At 42.9% G+C, this 19610-nt stretch overlaps 1 protein-coding gene across 1 annotated transcript in view; it reads left to right on the forward strand.

The window, feature by feature from the left end:
• Positions 1–19610, forward strand: part of CPS1 (carbamoyl-phosphate synthase 1) — a 101492-nt gene that overhangs the window by 35465 nt on the left and 46417 nt on the right. Inside the window, exons 14-22 of the mRNA XM_068196475.1 lie at positions 75–170; positions 3940–4129; positions 5184–5341; positions 6091–6219; positions 8697–8841; positions 9212–9422; positions 10486–10684; positions 12734–12910; positions 16849–16967. Of these exons, the coding sequence (XP_068052576.1) occupies positions 75–170; positions 3940–4129; positions 5184–5341; positions 6091–6219; positions 8697–8841; positions 9212–9422; positions 10486–10684; positions 12734–12910; positions 16849–16967 (1424 nt within the window). The remainder of the gene's footprint in view (positions 1–74; positions 171–3939; positions 4130–5183; positions 5342–6090; positions 6220–8696; positions 8842–9211; positions 9423–10485; positions 10685–12733; positions 12911–16848; positions 16968–19610) is intronic.

The following is a 19610-nucleotide window of genomic DNA, read 5'->3' on the forward strand; positions in this document are numbered from 1 at the left end:
GCTGCACAGTCTCTGTTCATTTCATCATCCACCACACTGGGACTGATTGTTTTCATGCCATTTGACACTTGCAGGTCTCCAAAGTTCTCATTCTAGGATCCGGGGGTCTGTCAATTGGTCAGGCAGGGGAATTTGATTACTCTGGATCGCAGGCTGTGAAAGCCTTGAAGGTGAGGAGATACTGTGAAAATATTAACCTCATCTTTCCCTTCTCACAGCCAGACTGATCCTCCAACTGTGTCCAGCTGGGGCAAGGAAGCTGGCGAGGATAAATGACCACAGGGAAAATAAGCAATTTTTTTTGGAGTACTTGCTAGTTGAGTGATGTGAGTTAACCACTCAGAATTATCTTCCAAAGAGAGATGTTCTTGGGGTTTCCATCACAGTCTTCAAGGAGTTTGCTGTTTGTGATGTGTGCCTGGTTGCTCCAGGCTTGTTAAACTGAATGGAAGTGGAGGAGGAGGAATATGGTCAGATGTACCTGAGTTGAAAACTTGGAACTTTTGTGGTCTGTCAACACACTGCAAGGTAGACAACCAATAACAGCTGAACAGTTGGCTACTGCTGTACAAAAGAACCCCTCATCAAGGCAGGTTTTCCAAATGGTATTTCTTTTAAATGAGAGGAGTTTTAAAGGTCATATATGTCAAGTTTGTTTTTTTTTTTTTTTTCCAGAACAGGTCCTAGAAAGGTTGCTAGGGCAAAAGTTCATGCTAGGAGAAGGGTGTAGAAGGGTAGGATGTCCTGTAGTGGGGTTATTACTGGTAATGTAAGAGTTACCCAAGCCCCAAGTTCATGTCTAACCTCATGTGAAGAAGGAAGAGGGAGCTTGCAGAGGCCTGACAGAGTCAGAGCAGAAGTAGCAGCTGCCTTCAGATGAGCTGATGGTTGTGAGTGGTTCTGAGGCTGTCCTGATGCCACAAATATCTCATTCCTTTACTGACCCTGGAGTGAAGGAATGGAAAAATCAGTTTTAGTAATGTTAAATATAATCTGGGCTGCTCTGGTTCGTCCCCATGTTGCAACACATCTTATATTGCATGTGTGTTGTTTGTATGCTGTATTGCTGTTGCTGGCTACTAGTTCAAACTGACCACATCATCAGAAGAAAGTACAGGCCAGGAGCAGAGGATCCCAGAGTGTGGGAGTGTCAATAATGACCCATTTGGAAAAGAGGTATCTCCTTGTTTTAATTTTTTTTTCTTTTTTCTCTCTTGTCTTTTAAACTCTGTTTGGGATTGTGGAAGAAAGTGGGGTTTTATAGTGATAAATCTCCTCAGTTTGACCTCCCACAGAGGGGAGGCTCCCTTCACATGGCTACCCAAGAGCTGCTGTGATCTGTAGGCTGATCCAGAGGCAGAGCTTGCCCTTCCTGACCTTGCCTCTGGCAGAGGCATTCAGGGCTGCATGTGAGAGGAGTGGCTGCTCAGCCCTTCCATGGCAAGCTGCTGGGAGAGAATGGACAGTTAACAGGACACAGGAGAAATTTCTTTTCCCTTAGATTGTTCATTTTGTTTGATTTTTTTTTTTTGTTATGAATCAGCACTGATTCATTCTCAGTGCTGGTGTTCTGATTCATTCTGCTGTGTGGTCCTGCTCTTACTTGGCTCTTGGATGCTGATTCATTACAAGAAGGTGATATTTAGTCCTGGACAGTTAAATTGGTGCTTCTTTTAAAGACTAAAAAGTCTTGTGGAGATGGGACTTCCACAGTCAGTAAATTTGTGTCTGAAAAAATATTCATCAAAGGCAAGAACATCCCTGAAGAGCAAGGCCTAGGAGCATCTGCAGACTGGCTTGTGGTCACCTGGAAAATCTTCTGGATGACTTTCTGTTGGGATTATCCCAACTCAGCTGAATACAGGTGGATATTACACAAAAAGAGAAATGGAGCCTTCCTGGAGTATTACTAATCCATTGCTTTAATTAAGTTGTAACAAATGTCTCCAGCAGAGTGGGTGGCCATGTCACAGAGTTCTGTATGTTTATAAAAAACTAAAAAGGCAGAAGTTAAAGGAGAGGGTTGCAAGAGGAAACAGCATGTGGATTAAAATCCAGCATCCCAAGCAATTGGGCCAGAATGATGAGATATCAATGAAATTTATCTCTCAGCACAGAGAGCATAAATTCTCTCATTAATTATCCTCATCATCACTGCTAGTTGATCTTTAAAATACCTTGTCCCAGATAAGCAGGGAAGAAAGAGATGAGATGTGCAGATAGTCCAGCTTGTTGAAAAGTAATAAACTTTTCCCTCCCCCATTTGTTTCAACAGAATTGTAGGCATGAATTTCTAAATACATTTATTAGAGAAGAATGTTATGATCTTTTCCCTCACCATCACCATGAAAACAACCCAGTTAAGAATAATTTGTCTAAATCCAAAATATTTTCCATACGGATTTTATATGTTCTTTCCCTCCCCCGTTCCACTCATTTCCAAGGAAAGTGTGCTTCAGTGAAAAAAAAAAAAAATCCAAATTTTGACAGGGAAAAAAGGTCAGCAGAAATTTACAGCCAGTCTTTAAGGCAGTATTTTAAGTTATCAAAGAAAGGAGAGGAAATGTTACCCAACCCTTGAACACTGAGAGCTCCGAGTGAGAGTCCTACTGCTCCAGGTGAGTTATTTTTTTGTTCCCCCAAAGCAGTGAGACAAACAATCACAAATTTTAGACAAACACAGAAAAATCCTATGGCATTTTCATGCTTATTGTGAACTGAGAGAAAATAGCACTTTCTTTACTGATCCTAGCAACACTTCCATAGCATTTTCTCCAGTCTGTTTCCTTATAATATTTTAAAGTATTGTTACTATTCCTCTTTTCAATGGGAATTGTCATTTTTTAACCTTTTAATAACTTCCATATATATGTATATATATATACATATTCAAAATTACATTTGGAACTGTAATTTGCATCTATAACTGGCATTTTTTGCAAATGATGTTTGCAAAGTTTTTCAGCCTTACATGAAGTTGATTGAGATTAGAATGAGCTCCTGTAAAAATAAGGCCACAGCCTTTACACTTTTCAGTCCACCTTTGCAACAGAGCAGTAGAACAATTTTATGTATCTGCATGTCTACTGCATGTGGTTGATGTGGGTTTTTTTTTTAAGCTTGGCCACACTTAAAATTTTTAGCAAAACTTGGTTGGTTTCCTCATTACGTGCTGATATTTCAAGAGTAAGGAGGATTGACCTGCCCAGCTCTCAGAATTTTCTATTAATGAGCAAACTACTGCATTTCTGTCTGTAGCTAAAGAGCAGCAAGAATGTTATAGCAGAAAACAGATAAACTTCATTATCTATTATCACTCTGTCTCAGTTTCTTATCTGTGACAGAGAAAGAGCAGTGAAAATTCTGGCTAACCCTTCATCTTGCATAGAAAGGCAGAGTTTGTCTTTTAATATGTGCAGTATCAAATAAAAAAAGTTATGGGATGAGATTTTTAAACTGATAATACCAGGACAATAAAGTATTTCTATGGAAGGTCAAAGAAAAAAAAGTGGTTTTGTTGCTATTACTAGTTTGTACAAAAATCTGAGAACTTCAAAGACCTACTGCTTGGCAAGAAAAGATTAGCTTTTGATTAAATTTTTTGCTTTGTCACCTTTAATCTGATTTCCAAAGGCAGACAGACATGAGTATGTTGCAGTTTGTACCTGTGTCTCCTATATAACTCCTAAATGTGTTAAACAATTTCAATCAAATTTCTGAGTCATGTGGGAATCTCCATTCCCTCAAGATTCACTGGCATGAAAGTAAAGAATTAGCATTGACTCAGCCTTCAGATCAGAAGTCTCTTATAGGACAGTACATAATTTTTTAAATTCTACTGTTGTTAAACTGCTTGATGAATCCCATCTCTTCTTGCTGCTGCTGTTAACCTTTTTTTCCCACATGTGCCTATTTTTAATACAGATTTTAATTTTTCAGGAAGAAAATGTGAAAATTGTCCTCATGAATCCCAATATTGCTTCAGTGCAGACCAATGAGACTGGCTTGAAGCAGGCTGATGCTGTCTACTTCCTCCCCATCACTCCTCAGTTTGTCATCGAGGTCATCAAGGCAGAGCGTCCTGATGGATTAATGCTGGGCATGGGTGGCCAGACTGCTCTCAACTGTGGTGAGTGTGAGACAGGTGCCTTGGCACTCCATGCAGGCCAAATCATGGTTTTTACCAGATAACAAGTAAAGTAATAAGGGACAGGACCAGAGGAAATGACCTCCAGTTGCACCAGGGGAGGTTTAGTTTGGATATTAGCAGAAATTTCTTCACTGAAAGGATGGTCAGGCATTGGAACAGTCTGGAAGTGCTCAAAATGTACGTGATTGTGGCACCTGGGGACATGATTTAATGGTGTACATAGTGCTGCTAGGTTAACACTGGACCTGTGGATCTTAGAAGTCTTTCCCAACCTGGATGATTCTATGATTCTACCACATGTTCTGCAGATTAATTTCTGCAGGTATCCAAGCCCCACATGCCTCACACGTTGGCCAGGTTACTGAGTGACAGAGACAACCATGGGGGAGTGAGTCATTCCTAAGCTGTGAATTTAACATCTAATTGCTGGGTTTGGTACTTGAAAGTAATTCATATGTCCCGCTTTTAGTTATCATAGTTGGATTTGGGATATTTTGACCACCTTGAGGCAGAGATCAAAAGGAAAAGTTACCTTCATATAACTTCTTGCACCAATATTCATCTGTGCTGCTTTGCTGTGTGGTGCAGATGATGGCCAAGTGGTAACCTGTAGTATTATTCCAGGTTTCATGGATTTGATGATGGAAAATTTCATGTTATGGTTTTGAGTTCTGACAGAAATAATAAAATTAGTTGTGGATGAGGCCAGACAAGTTGTCAGTTAATCAGATATCTTTTGAATACTTTCTTTGTACTAAATTCCCTAAATTCTTCTCTGTGAGGGTGGTGAGGTCCTGGCACAGGGTGCCCAGAGAAGCTGTGGCTGCCCCTGGATCACTGGAAATGTCCAAAGCCAGGCTGGATGGGGCTTGGAGCACCCTGGGATAGAGGAAGGTGTCCCTGCCCATGGCAGAGGGTTGGAATGAGATGAGCTTTATGTTTTTTTCCAACCCACACCATTCTGTCCTTCTTTAATTCTGCGATTCCTCATTTACTATCAATCCTCAGAACTGTGTCTTTGTTTCCTCTGCAGGAGTGGAACTCTTCAAGCAAGGAGTACTGCAGCAGTATGGTGTGAAGGTCCTTGGTACCTCAGTTGAATCCATCATGGCTACAGAGGATAGAAAGCTTTTTTCTGATAAACTAACTGAGCTAAATGAAAAGATTGCTCCTAGCTTTGCAGTGGAATCGGTAAATCAGATCAATTTGAAGATGTGATTGCTATTACCGTTGCCCATTTGACTTAGTGAAAATATTTCTCGTTTTTTAGAGTGAAAACTGAATGCAGCTGTGGATGCTGTAGTGTGTACAGCACTCCTTGGTGATAAATACTGGGTCATCACTATTTAAAATGAGTGAAAATGCAGTGAAGCACTGCAAAAACCTAACCTAATTTGCCAATTGATGAGAAAAGTAAATTATATTGGGGTGACTCCTGAGCTGCAGCACAAAAGTATGTGACATGTCAGGTGTACTTTTCCTAAATCATATACAAGCCATTTAGAATTAGGATTGGAGATCCACAAAATCAGCATGATCGAAATCTTTCTTGAGGATGGGAGAATGAAAACATAAAATTCAGTTTGGTGGAAAGGTGTGTTCAAGTTTGGAGGAAATCAAACTGGTCTTAAACTGGGATGTCTTTAAGAGGGGTTATTTCATGCTGAAGTCTCTGAAGATAGATCATATAAGGACATTGTCCATGGCAAGTCAAGGAAGTCCACATACAGCTAAGGCCAGAAGTCACCTCCTTGAGTGCATGTTCCAGTTTTCTGCTATTTAGCAGAAAAGGGGAATATTAAAAAGTGAACTTCTATTATTTTAATTTTATCTTCAGATAGTTTAGTGTCTTACTGATGGGATTTCCAGTTAACCTTGTAACCAGAGTTGAAGACTTTATTTATCTGAATTGCTATCTATTTCTGAAATATTCCTTTAAGGTTGAAGATGCTCTGAAGGCAGCTGAAAAGATTTGCTACCCTGTCATGATCCGTTCTGCCTATGCCCTTGGTGGTCTGGGCTCTGGCATATGTCCTGATAAGGAAAGTTTGCTGGACCTTGGTACAAAGGTGTGTCTGGAACTGCAAACTCAGGGAATATCTGAACATCTGATTTTCTTAAATACTAATTTCTAACGTCATAGACACTGGAATTGTACATACCTTACCTTGCCCTGATTAGGAACTGCCCTCTTTTTGTAATTCCTGCTGACAGATAATGAAAATGGCTCAATGACAGGTCTTTTAAATTCATGACAAGACATAATTTCAGCAAGTTTTTCAGCAGTTTTGGTTTGAAAGAAAATACCTTGGTCTAGATTCACCTACTTTCAAGAGTAAATTATTATGAAATGGTGTTAAGGAAGTGGAAACATTTGAAATGCTGAGTGATAATGTGGTCTTAGGGACAGAAAGCTGGGAGGCTTGGGCCTCTTCTGTGTTTTTGTCTAAAGATGGTAATTCTCCTAGGTCAAAAGCTCATTTAGCAGGACGACACTTCATAATTTGACAACTACCAGCTGTCTCTGTCTATGAAGACAGATCTTTTTCTTTAGAAAATCTGGCATTGTTTAAACATTTGCTGGGAAAAGTAAACAGATAACTGGGGAAAACAAATCAAAAGCTTTTTTCCTTGTCAAAAATGCAGAATTTCAGGAAATAAAACTCTATCCCTATGGGTCTTTTGAATTCTTAGGTTTGTCTTTCCCTGATTTGCTGAGCCTCTTAATCTTTCACTTATCTCTAGAAAGAAATAATACAGATGTGGCTAAGAGCTGTATGTGCAAATGACTTCTTTGTGTTCCCCACCTCTCCTGTCATGCAAACAGACTTTGGGTCTGGTGTGCTTAGTGCTGAACAAACTCTGCTTAGGTAGTGTCAGCTCTGGCAGGCTCAGGGGACAGGACTGGCACACGAGGAGAAGGCAGGGGGGCAGGAATTCCATCTTGCAGATCCACGGTGAGGTCGGAAACATGTCACTTACTCAGGCTCACTTGTGGGCTGTGTTTAGAGGAAGCAGAAATTCACCCATAAACCATGGGAGTGCAACTGTCTGACAGGTTTATATCAAAGTCTTTTTCAGTAGGAAAACCCTGTTTTTTTTTCAGCAGGCGAACCCAGTTTTGATCAGCACATTGTGGTGTTTTTTTTGGTTTTTTTTTTTTAGTAAGCCTGCTGCCTACCAGCCCCCTCAGATTCCTGTCTGCAGGGCTGTTGCCAGTTACTACTTCTGCCAGGTGGTACTTCATCCTAAGTTTGAAGTCTGGCATTTCTACTTGTTAAATGTCATGCCATTAATCATGGCTTAATGCTAAAATTGATCTGGATCTCTCTGCAAGGCCTCCTGTCCCTCGGAGAGTTTACAGCACCTCCCAGTTCAGTATTGATATTTCAAAATTTACAGTGAAAACCAATTTGGGTCTTGTTGAATTAACTCAAATTTGGATGCTCATTTCCAGCCCAGCAGTTGTGATTTGTAGTAATTCAGTGAACTGGATTTTCAGGCACTGGACTGCACTGTTTACAATTCAGATAACTGAACACGGGGTGTTTGATAGCTCAACTAGTTCAGGTAACCTGGCCTTGAGGTTGTGTCTCCCAAATCTGCTCATTGAGTGAGAGAAGGATACAGGAGCATCCAGGACTGGTTTGCAGGTTAGGTGTTCCTGCTACATCCCCACCAAGTCAGGGCCTGCTTAAGCCAGTGTGAAGTGCCATTCCTCTAACCTTTTCTTTTTTTTGTGTGTGATTTTTGGCAACTGAGCTAAGGGCAGCGTTTAAGTAACAGCTTGAGTTAATGACAGATGGGAGCAGACTGAAGAGCCAATTCATGGGCAGCATTATAACAAGAAGCTTTGCCAAAGGATGGATTGATAATGTGCCCATCACTTTCTAGGGTTTTAAGCAAGTATTGATTAATGTTTTCTATCTGCTAATATTAAAGCCATGTATTCCCTTAGGTGATGCTCATTTACCAACAAACTGTATTTTTCATTTTTGCCTCATGTACTGAGGAATACTTTCAAGATTAGTTTAAGAATAAATCATGACCCTTGCCTCTGGTTAGTATGCCAATGATGAGCAACATTATTAATGTTATTAATTACGTAGTGTTTGCTGGCACCTACGCTCCCATCACTCAGTCATTTTGCTTTTTGCAGTGCTCTCCTATTGAAATCCTTGGGGCTGCCCACATAAAAGCCTGTCTGTTGCATGATTGAAGCCTTAGATGTTTTTATATTCCTCTTTGTTATTTATATACGGTTGCAAGCACACATGCCAATCCTTTTTTTCCCCATTGTATCACATACATATTTTCAAATGTGCCTTTCAAATCACAGTAAAGCAATTTTTAAGAAAGAAAGAGAAAAATAGAAAGTACTTGTTATCAATGTTATGAGCTTATTTTCTTCTTTCATTTGGTGTGGGATGTCTGGAGATAAGTCTTAAATGTGCAATATGGTCAAATAAGGAGTTTGATGCAGGTTTTTGGGGGAGTGTTGTGTTTTGGTTTTTTTTGGTGTTTATTTTCCCTAACCTATTCCCAGGCATTTGCAATGACTAACCAAATCCTGGTGGAAAAGTCAGTTGTTGGCTGGAAGGAGATAGAGTATGAAGTTGTGAGAGATGCTGCTGATAACTGTATTGCTGTCTGCAACATGGAAAACATTGATGCTATGGGGGTCCACACAGGTAGGCTTTGGCAAAGGCTGGCTCAGTGACTTTTTTATGCAGTGCTGTTCTTCTTGATGTTATTGACAGACCTTTGTGATTGATAAACTGGGCTAGGAAAATACTGTTCAGGTCCTGAATACAGCCAGATAGGGTGTGAAACAGACTAAACCTACACCTGTGATTGTGTTTTCCATGAGATTCCTGAGCCTGTCTCCAGTTCTGGGCTTCTGACTATCTGTGCTTTTCACCAGCTGTGCATGCACAAGTTGTAATCTCTGGTAATGTCATTACTAGTAGTAGGTTAGCAAAGACAGTGACTTGTGTGGCTGCAATTTACTGCTGCTGAGCTGCTTCTCATTTTCCTTCTCTGCTACCTTGTGACAAACAGGAGATTCTCTTGTGGTGGCTCCAAGCCAGACACTCAGTAATGAGGAGTTTCAGATGCTGAGGGATCGTGCCATCAAAGTTGTCCGACATTTGGGCATTGTGGGAGAGTGTAATATCCAGTTTGCTCTGCATCCAACTTCCCTGGAGTACTACATCATTGAAGTTAATGCCAGGCTCTCGAGAAGTTCAGCTTTGGCCTCCAAGGCAACAGGGTAAGATTATTTTAACAAACCAAAATGTTACAGAACAAATGAAAAAACAAAAAATTGAGAAGAGCAGAACAGAAAGAGAGAGGAAGGGATTTGGATCAATGTATTATTTAAATAAGTAGGTGACAGCTACAAGGAATAAGAGTTGCAGCATCTGCCTTCCATGTAGTTAAAACATGGAGTTGTGGCCAAAATTTTCATCAAGGAAGACTGAAGTTGGCTGTAGAGAGAATTCTGGAGCAGTCAGGTCAGTAAGGTACAGATTTCTGCATGGGAAGCTTCTAAGAACAGCTCTTGTCAGCATCTGTTAGTTTTGACCCTTGGAGGGTTGGTCCTGCTGGGAGATGGCGGGTGGGCTTAGTGAGCCCTCCAGGTCATTCCAGCCTGCTGATGCTGTTACTACAAATGGAAAAGCTCCCAGGAGGCACGTGTGTGGGAGCCTAATCCTTGCAAAGCACATCCACTGTATCCATATGTTGGCTGCAAATCATCTCTGGGACCCAGAGGGCAAAGTTATTAATGAGCTGTCTGTCAGATTGATGCAAATGGCATTGCTAGCTGCCTTTGTTTTGTTGGCTAATCATAAACTAATCAAGATAAGGATGGTCAAAGCAGGCTGTTTAAAAATTGGCTTCTTAATTGTACTTTGCAGATGCTGTTGAGAAGCACAAATTAATCTCTCATTTGCAGTTCTCAACAACTCTTATGGTTATTTAAGACCCATAGCAGGCTGGAGATAAGCCATGTTGTTGGACAGTGGGTGTTTGATTGTTTTCTTTTTCAATGACAGACTTGCAGCTAAACGTATCTGTTAGAGTGGGCTCACAGTGGATGTGACAGCTACTGAAAGGGGTGGAATGGTGGATAAAAAAGCAAGTCCCAGATCTAGGGAGGTAGCTCTGCAATGTGTTGAGGTAGGAGGCTGGGTGGGTCCTGCTGTGCTTCAGCACAGGAGCCTTCCCTTGTGTTGAAGAGGGATGATCACCTCACATCTGGATCCACTCCTGGGATTTGCAAACGCAAAGTTCTTTCCACTCTACTGTTCTCTACTTCTCCTCTCTGACAGGTATCCATTAGCGTTCATTGCTGCCAAAATTGCCTTGGGGATTCCCTTGCCAGAAATCAAGAATGTGGTGACAGGAAAAACGTCTGCTTGCTTTGAGCCCAGCCTGGATTACATTGTGACCAAGATACCCCGCTGGGATCTGGACCGTTTTCAGCACACTTCCAACCGGATTGGGAGCTCCATGAAGAGTGTGGGAGAGGCAAGTGCAAGACTCTCACCTTCCATTCTGTCCCTTAGGAAAGCCATTTCTCCTACTTGGAAACCCTCAAGAGTGTCTATCTTCAAGGATCTAATGAATTGGAGGATGTATATTAAGCTCAAATGATTTTTATCCAGTACTATAATAAATGGAAATTAGTTAGGACGGTGTAATGTTGGATATCACTGTATGGTTTGACTCCTAAAGGAAGAGATCACCTGGGGTTGACTTCATTCCTAGCACTCACTCCAGGGCTCTCAGAGTTATTTTTTAGTTTGAGGTTCTGTAGTGGTGGTTAATTACAGTACAATTTCAGGAGTAATAGTGTGTTAAGATGTTCAGTGGTGCCCATGAGCTTTCAGTTCTTCCCAAGTTATTTGTCCTCTGTGTTAAAACCATATGCCAGATCTCAGCCTCGAAATCCAAACACCAACTGTCATCTTGCTCTCAAGTTTTGACTTCTTTTAGAGATGAAGTCTCTTACATCAGATTTTAAGATGTCTGGACAGTAACAGTATTTTCAGACCATGTTTTAAGAAGGGGGAAATTAAGACAAAATCATTAAATTTCCCACTTAATTAGTTAATTACATATCAGCCACCAAAGCAAAATAATTTGTGTATTTTTTCAGTTGTCTTTTCAAATAGTTATTTTATTAAGTTATTTTGATATGCAAGATGTTCCTAATATAATTGTTGTTGTTGAACAAGAAGCCTTCATCAGAATTGGAAAGATTAATTAGAATTTGATCTTCCATTGGCAGTTTTGGCTTTTAATGATAATGAGGTGGGTTTTTGTTTTCAGTGAGATGATGCTTCCTGATATTAACCCTCTCTGCTTAGGGGTTTTGGGACTGTTCTGTAGAACTGGAGTTCCTAAATGCAGTTGCACCATCAGCTGTGGAACTTCCTGGCCATACATATTTACAGAAGGAGATGTTGAGTCCTTCCAGTCTGTCCATATGTCACAGAAGAGCCTGAACCTGTGTCCTTTTCCAGGCAGGACAGAGATACAGGGAGAGTCAGTGCTCTAACAGGGCAGGTGAGCTGAGGCAGGGATGGAGAAGCCCAAGGGTTGCTGCTTGCAGCTGTTGGGAGAACTGAGCAAGAAGGTTAATCTGCAGGACCTGTGGGTAGGAAAAGGAGTCTTTGAAGCAAAGAGTTTCTTGCCACTGTGTCTCTATTAGTATGGAACAGTCATCTCCCCAGGCCTGAACTTGAAGCCAGATCGCAGCACCTACGGCATTTTTATTAATTGAACAGTCTGGCCTGGCTTTTTTTGAGCTCTGTTGTACTGGGCAGTGGGCCTGGAGCTGTGAGAAAAGAGAAAGCGGTGTTATTTTTTTCTTTTGACATTTTTCAGCATTGTGTTTGAGAAGGTTTTTATGCTGTTAAGGTCTCACTGCACTGGGAAATAAAAATGTAAAAGTTTGAGAAAGAGCTCTGTTACCTCACAGATTTCTAGACAGAAAGGCTTGTTTTCTTATTAGATATGGTGTCAAGACTGAAGGAGGGAAACCCCAGTGCCGCTGTGCCAAGGAGGAGTAATCATTTAAGAGAACCCTCACAGGGGAGAGTTACTGTTAAATGTAATTTAAAGGAAGCAGGTTTCTCCTGAACCTTAAAATCCACACTGTGAATTTCTATCTCTAACAGGCTGTTAAACAGAAATATTCTTTTATGTTACTATACCCACGCTGCTGCATAATGTTTCCCTCTACCAGAGTGCTTCCCTTAAAGCAGTTTACAGAGGAGAGCAGCATCCTTCTGTGTGTTACAGACAGGGAGATGGAAACCAAAAGTGCAGTCCACCAAAACCAAAAAGCCAACCAGTCGCTTGTCTGGAGCTCCCCATTGATCCCATGAGCAGAGTCAGATCTAGAAGTGGGGCTACCAAGGCTCAGTCAGCAGGACTGTCTTAGGGAGGAGTCCAAAGGCTCCCATCTCTGTGTGTGCTTGTCTTTGTGGCTGGAATTGTCCCCACGTTGTTAGTCAGGGCACAGCCAGGCTTGGCTCACTGTGGCTCATGTAGATGTGCTCTCCCTTACAGGTCATGGCCATCGGACGCACGTTTGAGGAGAGCTTCCAAAAGGCCCTGAGGATGTGCCACCCCTCAGTGGATGGCTTTGTTTCACAGCTGCCTATGAATAAAGCCTGGCCAGCCATTGTGGATCTCCAGAAGGAGCTCTCTGAGCCATCCAGCACTCGGATATATGCAATAGCCAAGGTAACAAAAGATAGAAAGACCTTGGCCTACGTCCCTTGAATTGGAGCTACAGGATTGGGTCAGCTGAGGTGACAAAGGCTGAGTATTCTTCATTCCCTTGCTTCTCTCTGTCAAGCTCACTGGGAGTGCTTTGAGTAGGATTCTTGCTTATGCTTTCTGCATCTTCCATGTTCAGGCAATGTGTTTGCCTTTTGATGGTACAATCTTAGCCTGTGCTCACTGCATTCAGCATCAGGTGCATTCTGGTGTCCTGTTACTTTAGTTCATAGCTGGGTGCTGGTGGACACCTGGATTACTTTCCTCTCCTGTGAGATTAAATTTTTCACAGTGTTTGCCTGTGTATATCATGTGGTAAATGTGGGGTTAATTACTTCAGAAGGTAAGTGCAATTTCACACTTTGGTTTTGCTGCAGGTAACGTGCCCATCTGTCCATACCCTCTATGAAGAGGAGGACATGGCTGTCTTTTATAGCTCCTGCTTACCTGGATGGTGTGATTTTTTTGTTTGTTTGTTTGTTTTAAGATTGCAAACCTTCCTGGCAGGGAATGCCCAATTACTCTTTTTTGTGCCCCTGACTTTGTGTGGTGGAGTCTTTAAGCCCTTTGTGCTCACGTGTAGGTACATCTCGTTACACCTGCACATGAGTGAGGAGCTGAGCCTGTGCTGTGTTAGTCAAAAGGTTTCACGTAGCTGTTCCTCTTATAAATGGCCTGAAGAAAAATCACAAAGTGTTTTATAAATGTGTAGCTTGTCCAGCTGTTCCCTCTTGCTTTTCAAGCTGGGAAGTGCATGTCTTGATCCTCCAGCAGCTGTGTTTTGTCTTTATTACAGCCTTTTTCTTGTGACTGAGAGAAAAATCTTATTTCTTGGGTCTCTGAGTGGTTCAGAGAGATTTTGTGAAAGATTAAAATTAGACCCATGTTAACACAGGGTATCTGGGGAGATGAAGGTGAGTTTGGGTCCCACTGAACACTGGTTTTTTCACTGGGATCTGTTGGAAAAAGCAAGAAAAAACTTAGTCCCTCCTTATAAAGATTTGCCTCTGCCCAACACAGTGCATGAATCCATCCCCATTAATAACTGAGGCAAGCAGTACAAGTAAGAGGTGCTTCTGGCACCTGGGGCTGTCTGTATGGAAATCCCTTCCCAGCTTGTTGACCTTTAAAAGCCCACGTTAAGTCCCCATTAGCCATCATCAGCTCCATTTGAAACAGGATGGACCTTTGTTATATTTTATATTTTCTCTTCTCCTCCCCACTAGTCAGCCCTCTGAGACTTTTTACTTTTTTTACTTACTTCTTTGCCTGTTGGATGATGACAACAGCAACTGTTCAGGTGCAAGGAAAGGGAGTTCAGCTGCCATTCAGAGCTATTGCTGTTGTAATGGGGCTCCCTGTTGTCATGTAAAAGAAGGCACAGGAGAGAGGCTGACATAGATGAGACGTGTTCCTTGGCCAGAGTGGGAGTGCTGCAAGGATGGAACAGCCTGATGAGCAGGGATGCTCAGCTTGTCAGGTGTTTTCTGCTCCTCTTATGGTTGTGTGCAAGTGGCCTCAGAAGGCTTAGGCTGTGGAGCTGGTGCACACTGTTTCACACCAGGGCCCTGGTCTCCTAGCTGTCCACACTACAGATGTGCAGTTTGCACTTGTGCTGCTGCCCATAGGCAGCTAAATACTTTCTTTGGTGAGGAGCCAGGATGGAACTGAAGCAACAAGGGTGCTGTCCCTAGAGAAAGCAGAGGCAGCTGAGCTGCCCTTCATTGCTTGGCCTGGAGGCCAGGCTTGCTCCATGGCTCTTGGTGTGAAGGCAGTCCTGTAAACCCCAGTCCCTGCTGGATGGGATGCTCTTGAAGTTGAGCAGGGCTCTAAAGTCACACTGTCCTGCTGTGTCTCTCCTCTCCTGCTTCCGTGGTGTGTTTTGGCTGTACTCCTTCATGTAGGTTTGAAGAGAGGAAAGCCCTTGGAGTTCAGGGCCTCCCTGAGCAAATTCTACACTGTTGCCTGGAAACATGATTTGCCCCTGGAAATGTGGTAATAGCGAGCAAGAAATGTCTGCTAACTCATTCTCTCCCAGTCTCCAGATTTATGCAACAGGGATGAAGGTGGTTGATTTTCCCTGTCCCTCCTCTGATGAAAGAGTGGAAGGGATAAATTTTTTTCAGTTTTCTTTGAAGATCCCTGAGACTTTTAAAATAAAGTGTCCTAACCAGCTTAAGAGCATGTGATCATGCTTCCTGTGTGCTCAGGGACCATTGACTTAGAGTAGGAGATGCTGAAGATATGCAAGTCTGCATGTGTTTTGTAAAAATAGATGGACAGGGAAAAAGACCTGCTCACATCCCACTAATGTGGCAATGTGACCTCACCCTCCAAGCACTACAGAATCAGGATGGGAAGGACTCCTTACCAGTTGCCTCAGACCAGAAGTGTACCCAGAAATGCCTGAGAAGCCCAGCTTTGTCACTGCCAGTGCTCAGGGACTGCTGTGAGGGCCCCAGGCTTGTCACTGCAGGCATTGGGAAGAGCAGTGGCTGTTGGATGCCAAGCATGAGCTGAAGACTGGGCACTCTAAAGGAGCAAAATGTGTTAGAGGTTTTCACCACTGCTTGTGAGCACACAGGAAATTGCAGGGAGCAGTTGTTACCTCTCAGAACAAGAGGATAATTTCAAGAGGGAGATAGAGGCAAGCTGACTGGGAATTCTTTAGGAAAGGCAGAAGGTGGTGACAGTATTTTGCAGAGAGCTACCACCCATCCCTTGTCCATGTGGGTGGTCCCTCCCTGAAGTGACCCATTTCTCTGAGCTGGCAGAAGGATCTCCCCATTGCTGAAGCCCATGGTGATGATACCAACATTGTGCCCAAATTTTGTAGCTCGAGGGAATAATGCTGGGGTGCAGTGGACCGAGCTCGTTCCTGGATTAATTCTGGAATTTTCTTCAATGGCATTACTCTGGCTTTGTTCCAGGGATGCTGCCCTGCAAGAAAACAATTAAGCATGGTAAGAAATTAATGAGCCTGATTACTTTAGCTCAGCAAAGATACCGTGCTGGCATTATCATTGTGGTTGATTATAGTTGCTTTGTCAGGAGAGTTGTAACTGTACACCACTGGTAAGACCCAAGAAATTGCATTGAGATAAAATACATCATATTGAGGGCTCTCTGAGGTGCTGGGGTTTTTTTAATATTATGATGTTTTGTAACCCATTGTCTTATGAATAATACCTCTGTGGGGTTCCTCTATACCCCATAGCTATAAATAATTGATTTCAAAAAATCCCATCAATAACCCCAGCAAGAAAGAAGGGAAATTTGAATGGTCTTGACATTATCTTGAGGTAGAGTGAGAGAAGCTAGAGCTATGCTGTAGCTGCAAGCATCACCCAGGACCTGACTTTGCCTTGCTCCAGAGGTATTGCAAGGCCACATGCTTTGATTCAGTCCTGTATTCCAAGGGTATATCAACATTTATGCTCCAAAGCAAAGCATTCCTTCACATCTGAGAATCTGGAGCTTCCTGTTTTACTTTTGCAGCTAGGAGGTTGGCAGTGAGTCTGAGATTTAGGCAACTTGAATGGTAAGAGGTGCAGATGGAGGACTGGTCACTGCAGCCTGAATGTGGCTCCCTGTAGTTAGCTGAGCGTGTTCTCAGTGGCCACCCATCCTAGCTGCCATCAGCTTGTCTGGCTGCTGGCTCTGTGAAAAGCAAATTACCTCTCTCACTGAAACAGAAGCCAGCTTTTGGAACCAGAGCACAGGGAGAAGTGGCTGGGGCCTCCCTGGGGTCAGGAGGCAGGTGAACATTTGCTTTGTACGGCTTGATCTACGTAACTTTTTTTCTTTATGATATATATACTTGCTGCTAGCTGTTTGCAGACTAGAGCTGTATTTGTGCAATGTGTTTAAGGGGCTGTTTGGTGCTGTCTTGTTTTTGGCAGGCCTTGGATGCTGAAGTCCCTGTGGATGTCATTCACCAGCTCACAGCCATGGACAAGTGGTTCCTGTACAGGATGCGCAGCATCACGAACATGGGGAAGATCCTAAAGGAAGTGAACAGGTAAAAAAGCCTTGTCCTAGGACACAACAATTCTTCTGGGAATCCTGCTCAGAAACCTATGGTAAGCACAGATGCAGTCAATGCTGAGAAGTTTATTCAAGTCCTTGGAATAAACAGTGTTGTCTTAAAACCCAGTTCATGTCTCAGTCAGCAGGAAGTTTTGAGCACACTCCTTTTGGTAAAATAGCTCCTTGGATTATGGAAATTATGGTTTATTTTGGAAAATCCTCAGTATCTCTGAGGCTAAGACTGGGAATGTGGATGGCCTGTGATGAGTAACTCACATATGTAGGACAGAGTTACCTTTCAAACTCAGTACTGGACTTGTCCTGACTTACTGCACTTGAGGGTCACATACACTGCATTTTATTTCCAGCCTGGACTATTGATTTTTAAGCTTTTCTGCTTTGCTGTGATCATGCAGCATGTGTGAGTATTGCTTTTGTACCATGCTTTCAAACATCTATGCTTCTAGACCTATTTAAATATAAATCTTCTTCCTTCAAGAAAAATGACCATATAAAAGCCAACAGGAAAGATAGCACTAAATTGAAGGAGTGAGCTATATTTCATTTCAGACTCTTGCTGACTTGAGCTTTCCCTTCATGTTTTACGAGGCTGGGAGAGCCTCCTTGCTGAGTTATTGGCCGAGTGAGGCTGGCTTTTGTGCCCCTGGTACCCGTTGTGCTCACACGTGTCACCGCACGATGGCACTGGGAGCGCAGCGGAGGCAGCGAGCTCTGAGCTGCTCCTGGCTTCACCTGCGTCATCTCTGCTTTTTGACCAGCTGCGCGCTTTTAATTGAGCAGCTCTTGCTCTCTCTTGCACCCGGAACAACCGGGATCTGGAGCTAAACAAAAATAGATGTGGAAGAAAAAGAGTAACTTGATTATTTGCAGATATCTGTTGTTTGGCTGCGGAAGTTTTTTGTCCTCTAACATCTATGTCACATGGCATTTGTGTCTGGCCTCTTAAACATGTATGTGCAGCTCCTGAGGAAAAAAGCCAACATATGCAGAATCAGTTTGAGCTTGTCACTGTTGGGGTGGCATGCTCTGGAATGAGGGCCCAGAGGCTGGCTGCATCCTCAGCTGGTTTAAATCCAGCATCATCCACAGAGGCTAATCTTCCTGAACCCTCCTGAGGTTGCTTTCCCTTGCTCTGCAATGGGTGGCAGGTGATTATACGACCGACCAGTGAGCAGTAGGTGGTACCACTCTACACAGTTTTTATCCTTGTGGTGCCCAGGCAGCAGGCTGTGCAGGCAGCCTGCTGCAGAGAGCCCTTGTACAGTATCCAGCCTTGCATTTTCATCAGACACAAGCAATGTTGTGTCCCTTGGAAGTGGATTCTTGTCATTCAAATCAGATTGTGGGTGGGATCATAGAATCACAGAATGGTTTAGGTTGGAAGGGTCCTTAAAGATCATCTAGTTCTAACCCCCTGCTGTGGGCAGGGACACCTTCCACTACACCAGGTTGCTCCAAGCCCTGTGCAGCCTGGTATTGGACACTTCCAGGGATCCAGGGGCAGCCACAGCTTCTCTGGCCAACCTGTGCCAGGGCCTCCCCACCCTCACAGGGAAGAATTTTTTTGTAAGAGCCAATCTAAATCTTCTCTCTGTCAGTGTGAACCTGTTCCCCCTCATCCTGTTGATGCCTTTTCACTGGTCCTAAAATCATGAACCAGACACAGTTAGGTGATAGAAGGGGTTACCTTTTGTAAGGATCCTTAGGTGCACAATTCACCAGGTGGAAAACACCAAAGATGCACACACAGCATAATGTGTATACATTTTTATAGGTTTTGAAAATTAGCATATCTCACAAGAATCCCCAGTTAGAGACAAGAGTAGTCAGATTGTTCCCCCCTGGTTCAACTCTCTTTGGATTCCCCCTCTTTTAGATAGGAACTAAACTTTGTTTATGAATATGTGTCTCAGAGGTAGTTTCAACCATGGCTTTGCAGAGAATCTAACCTTGGACCCAGCTTAGAGCTGCTGGGGAATTTATTTTGTCTTTCTCTAATAGAGTAGGTAAAACGGTAGCTACAAATACTATGATAGGCTACAGAGCTACAAATAAATGTGGGAAGAATATAGAAAAACATATAAAAGAAAAAAGGCAAAAATCAATTTGGCATCGCTGTCACTCCGTGCTCTTTAAAACAGTCTGTCTCCATCTTTCTTGTTGGCTCCCTTCAGGTATTGGAAGGCCACAGTTAGATCACCCTGAAGCCTTCTCTTTTTCAGGCTGAACATATAAATTATCTTACCCTCATTCACTTCCCAGTGCAGATTTTCACTCCACTATCAGTGCAGATTTTCACTCCATTATAACTGCTCACACTTTTGTAAGAAACCTGTGTTACCTCCCAGCCAGCACTGGAGGGAGGGGATGGACAGTCCAGCTGCATTATGTTGAAGGCACAGAGGCAAAGAGCCAGGGAAAAACGCTTGGGACTTGATCTAAGAGTCTAGTCCAGTGAGCCACATCAGGAAACAGCCAAGGGAAAGCTAATTGAGTGATGCAGATGAGACTTGGCACACATGTGCTCTTCCTGCAGCCAGCTGTTTCCAGTCCCCAGCATGCCTGGCATGAATTCTGCCTGTGCTACAGGATAATTTCCAATTGAAAAGAATGA

This window comes from Anomalospiza imberbis, chromosome 7 (assembly GCF_031753505.1).
Source record: "Anomalospiza imberbis isolate Cuckoo-Finch-1a 21T00152 chromosome 7, ASM3175350v1, whole genome shotgun sequence".
Lineage (NCBI taxonomy): Eukaryota > Metazoa > Chordata > Aves > Passeriformes > Viduidae > Anomalospiza > Anomalospiza imberbis.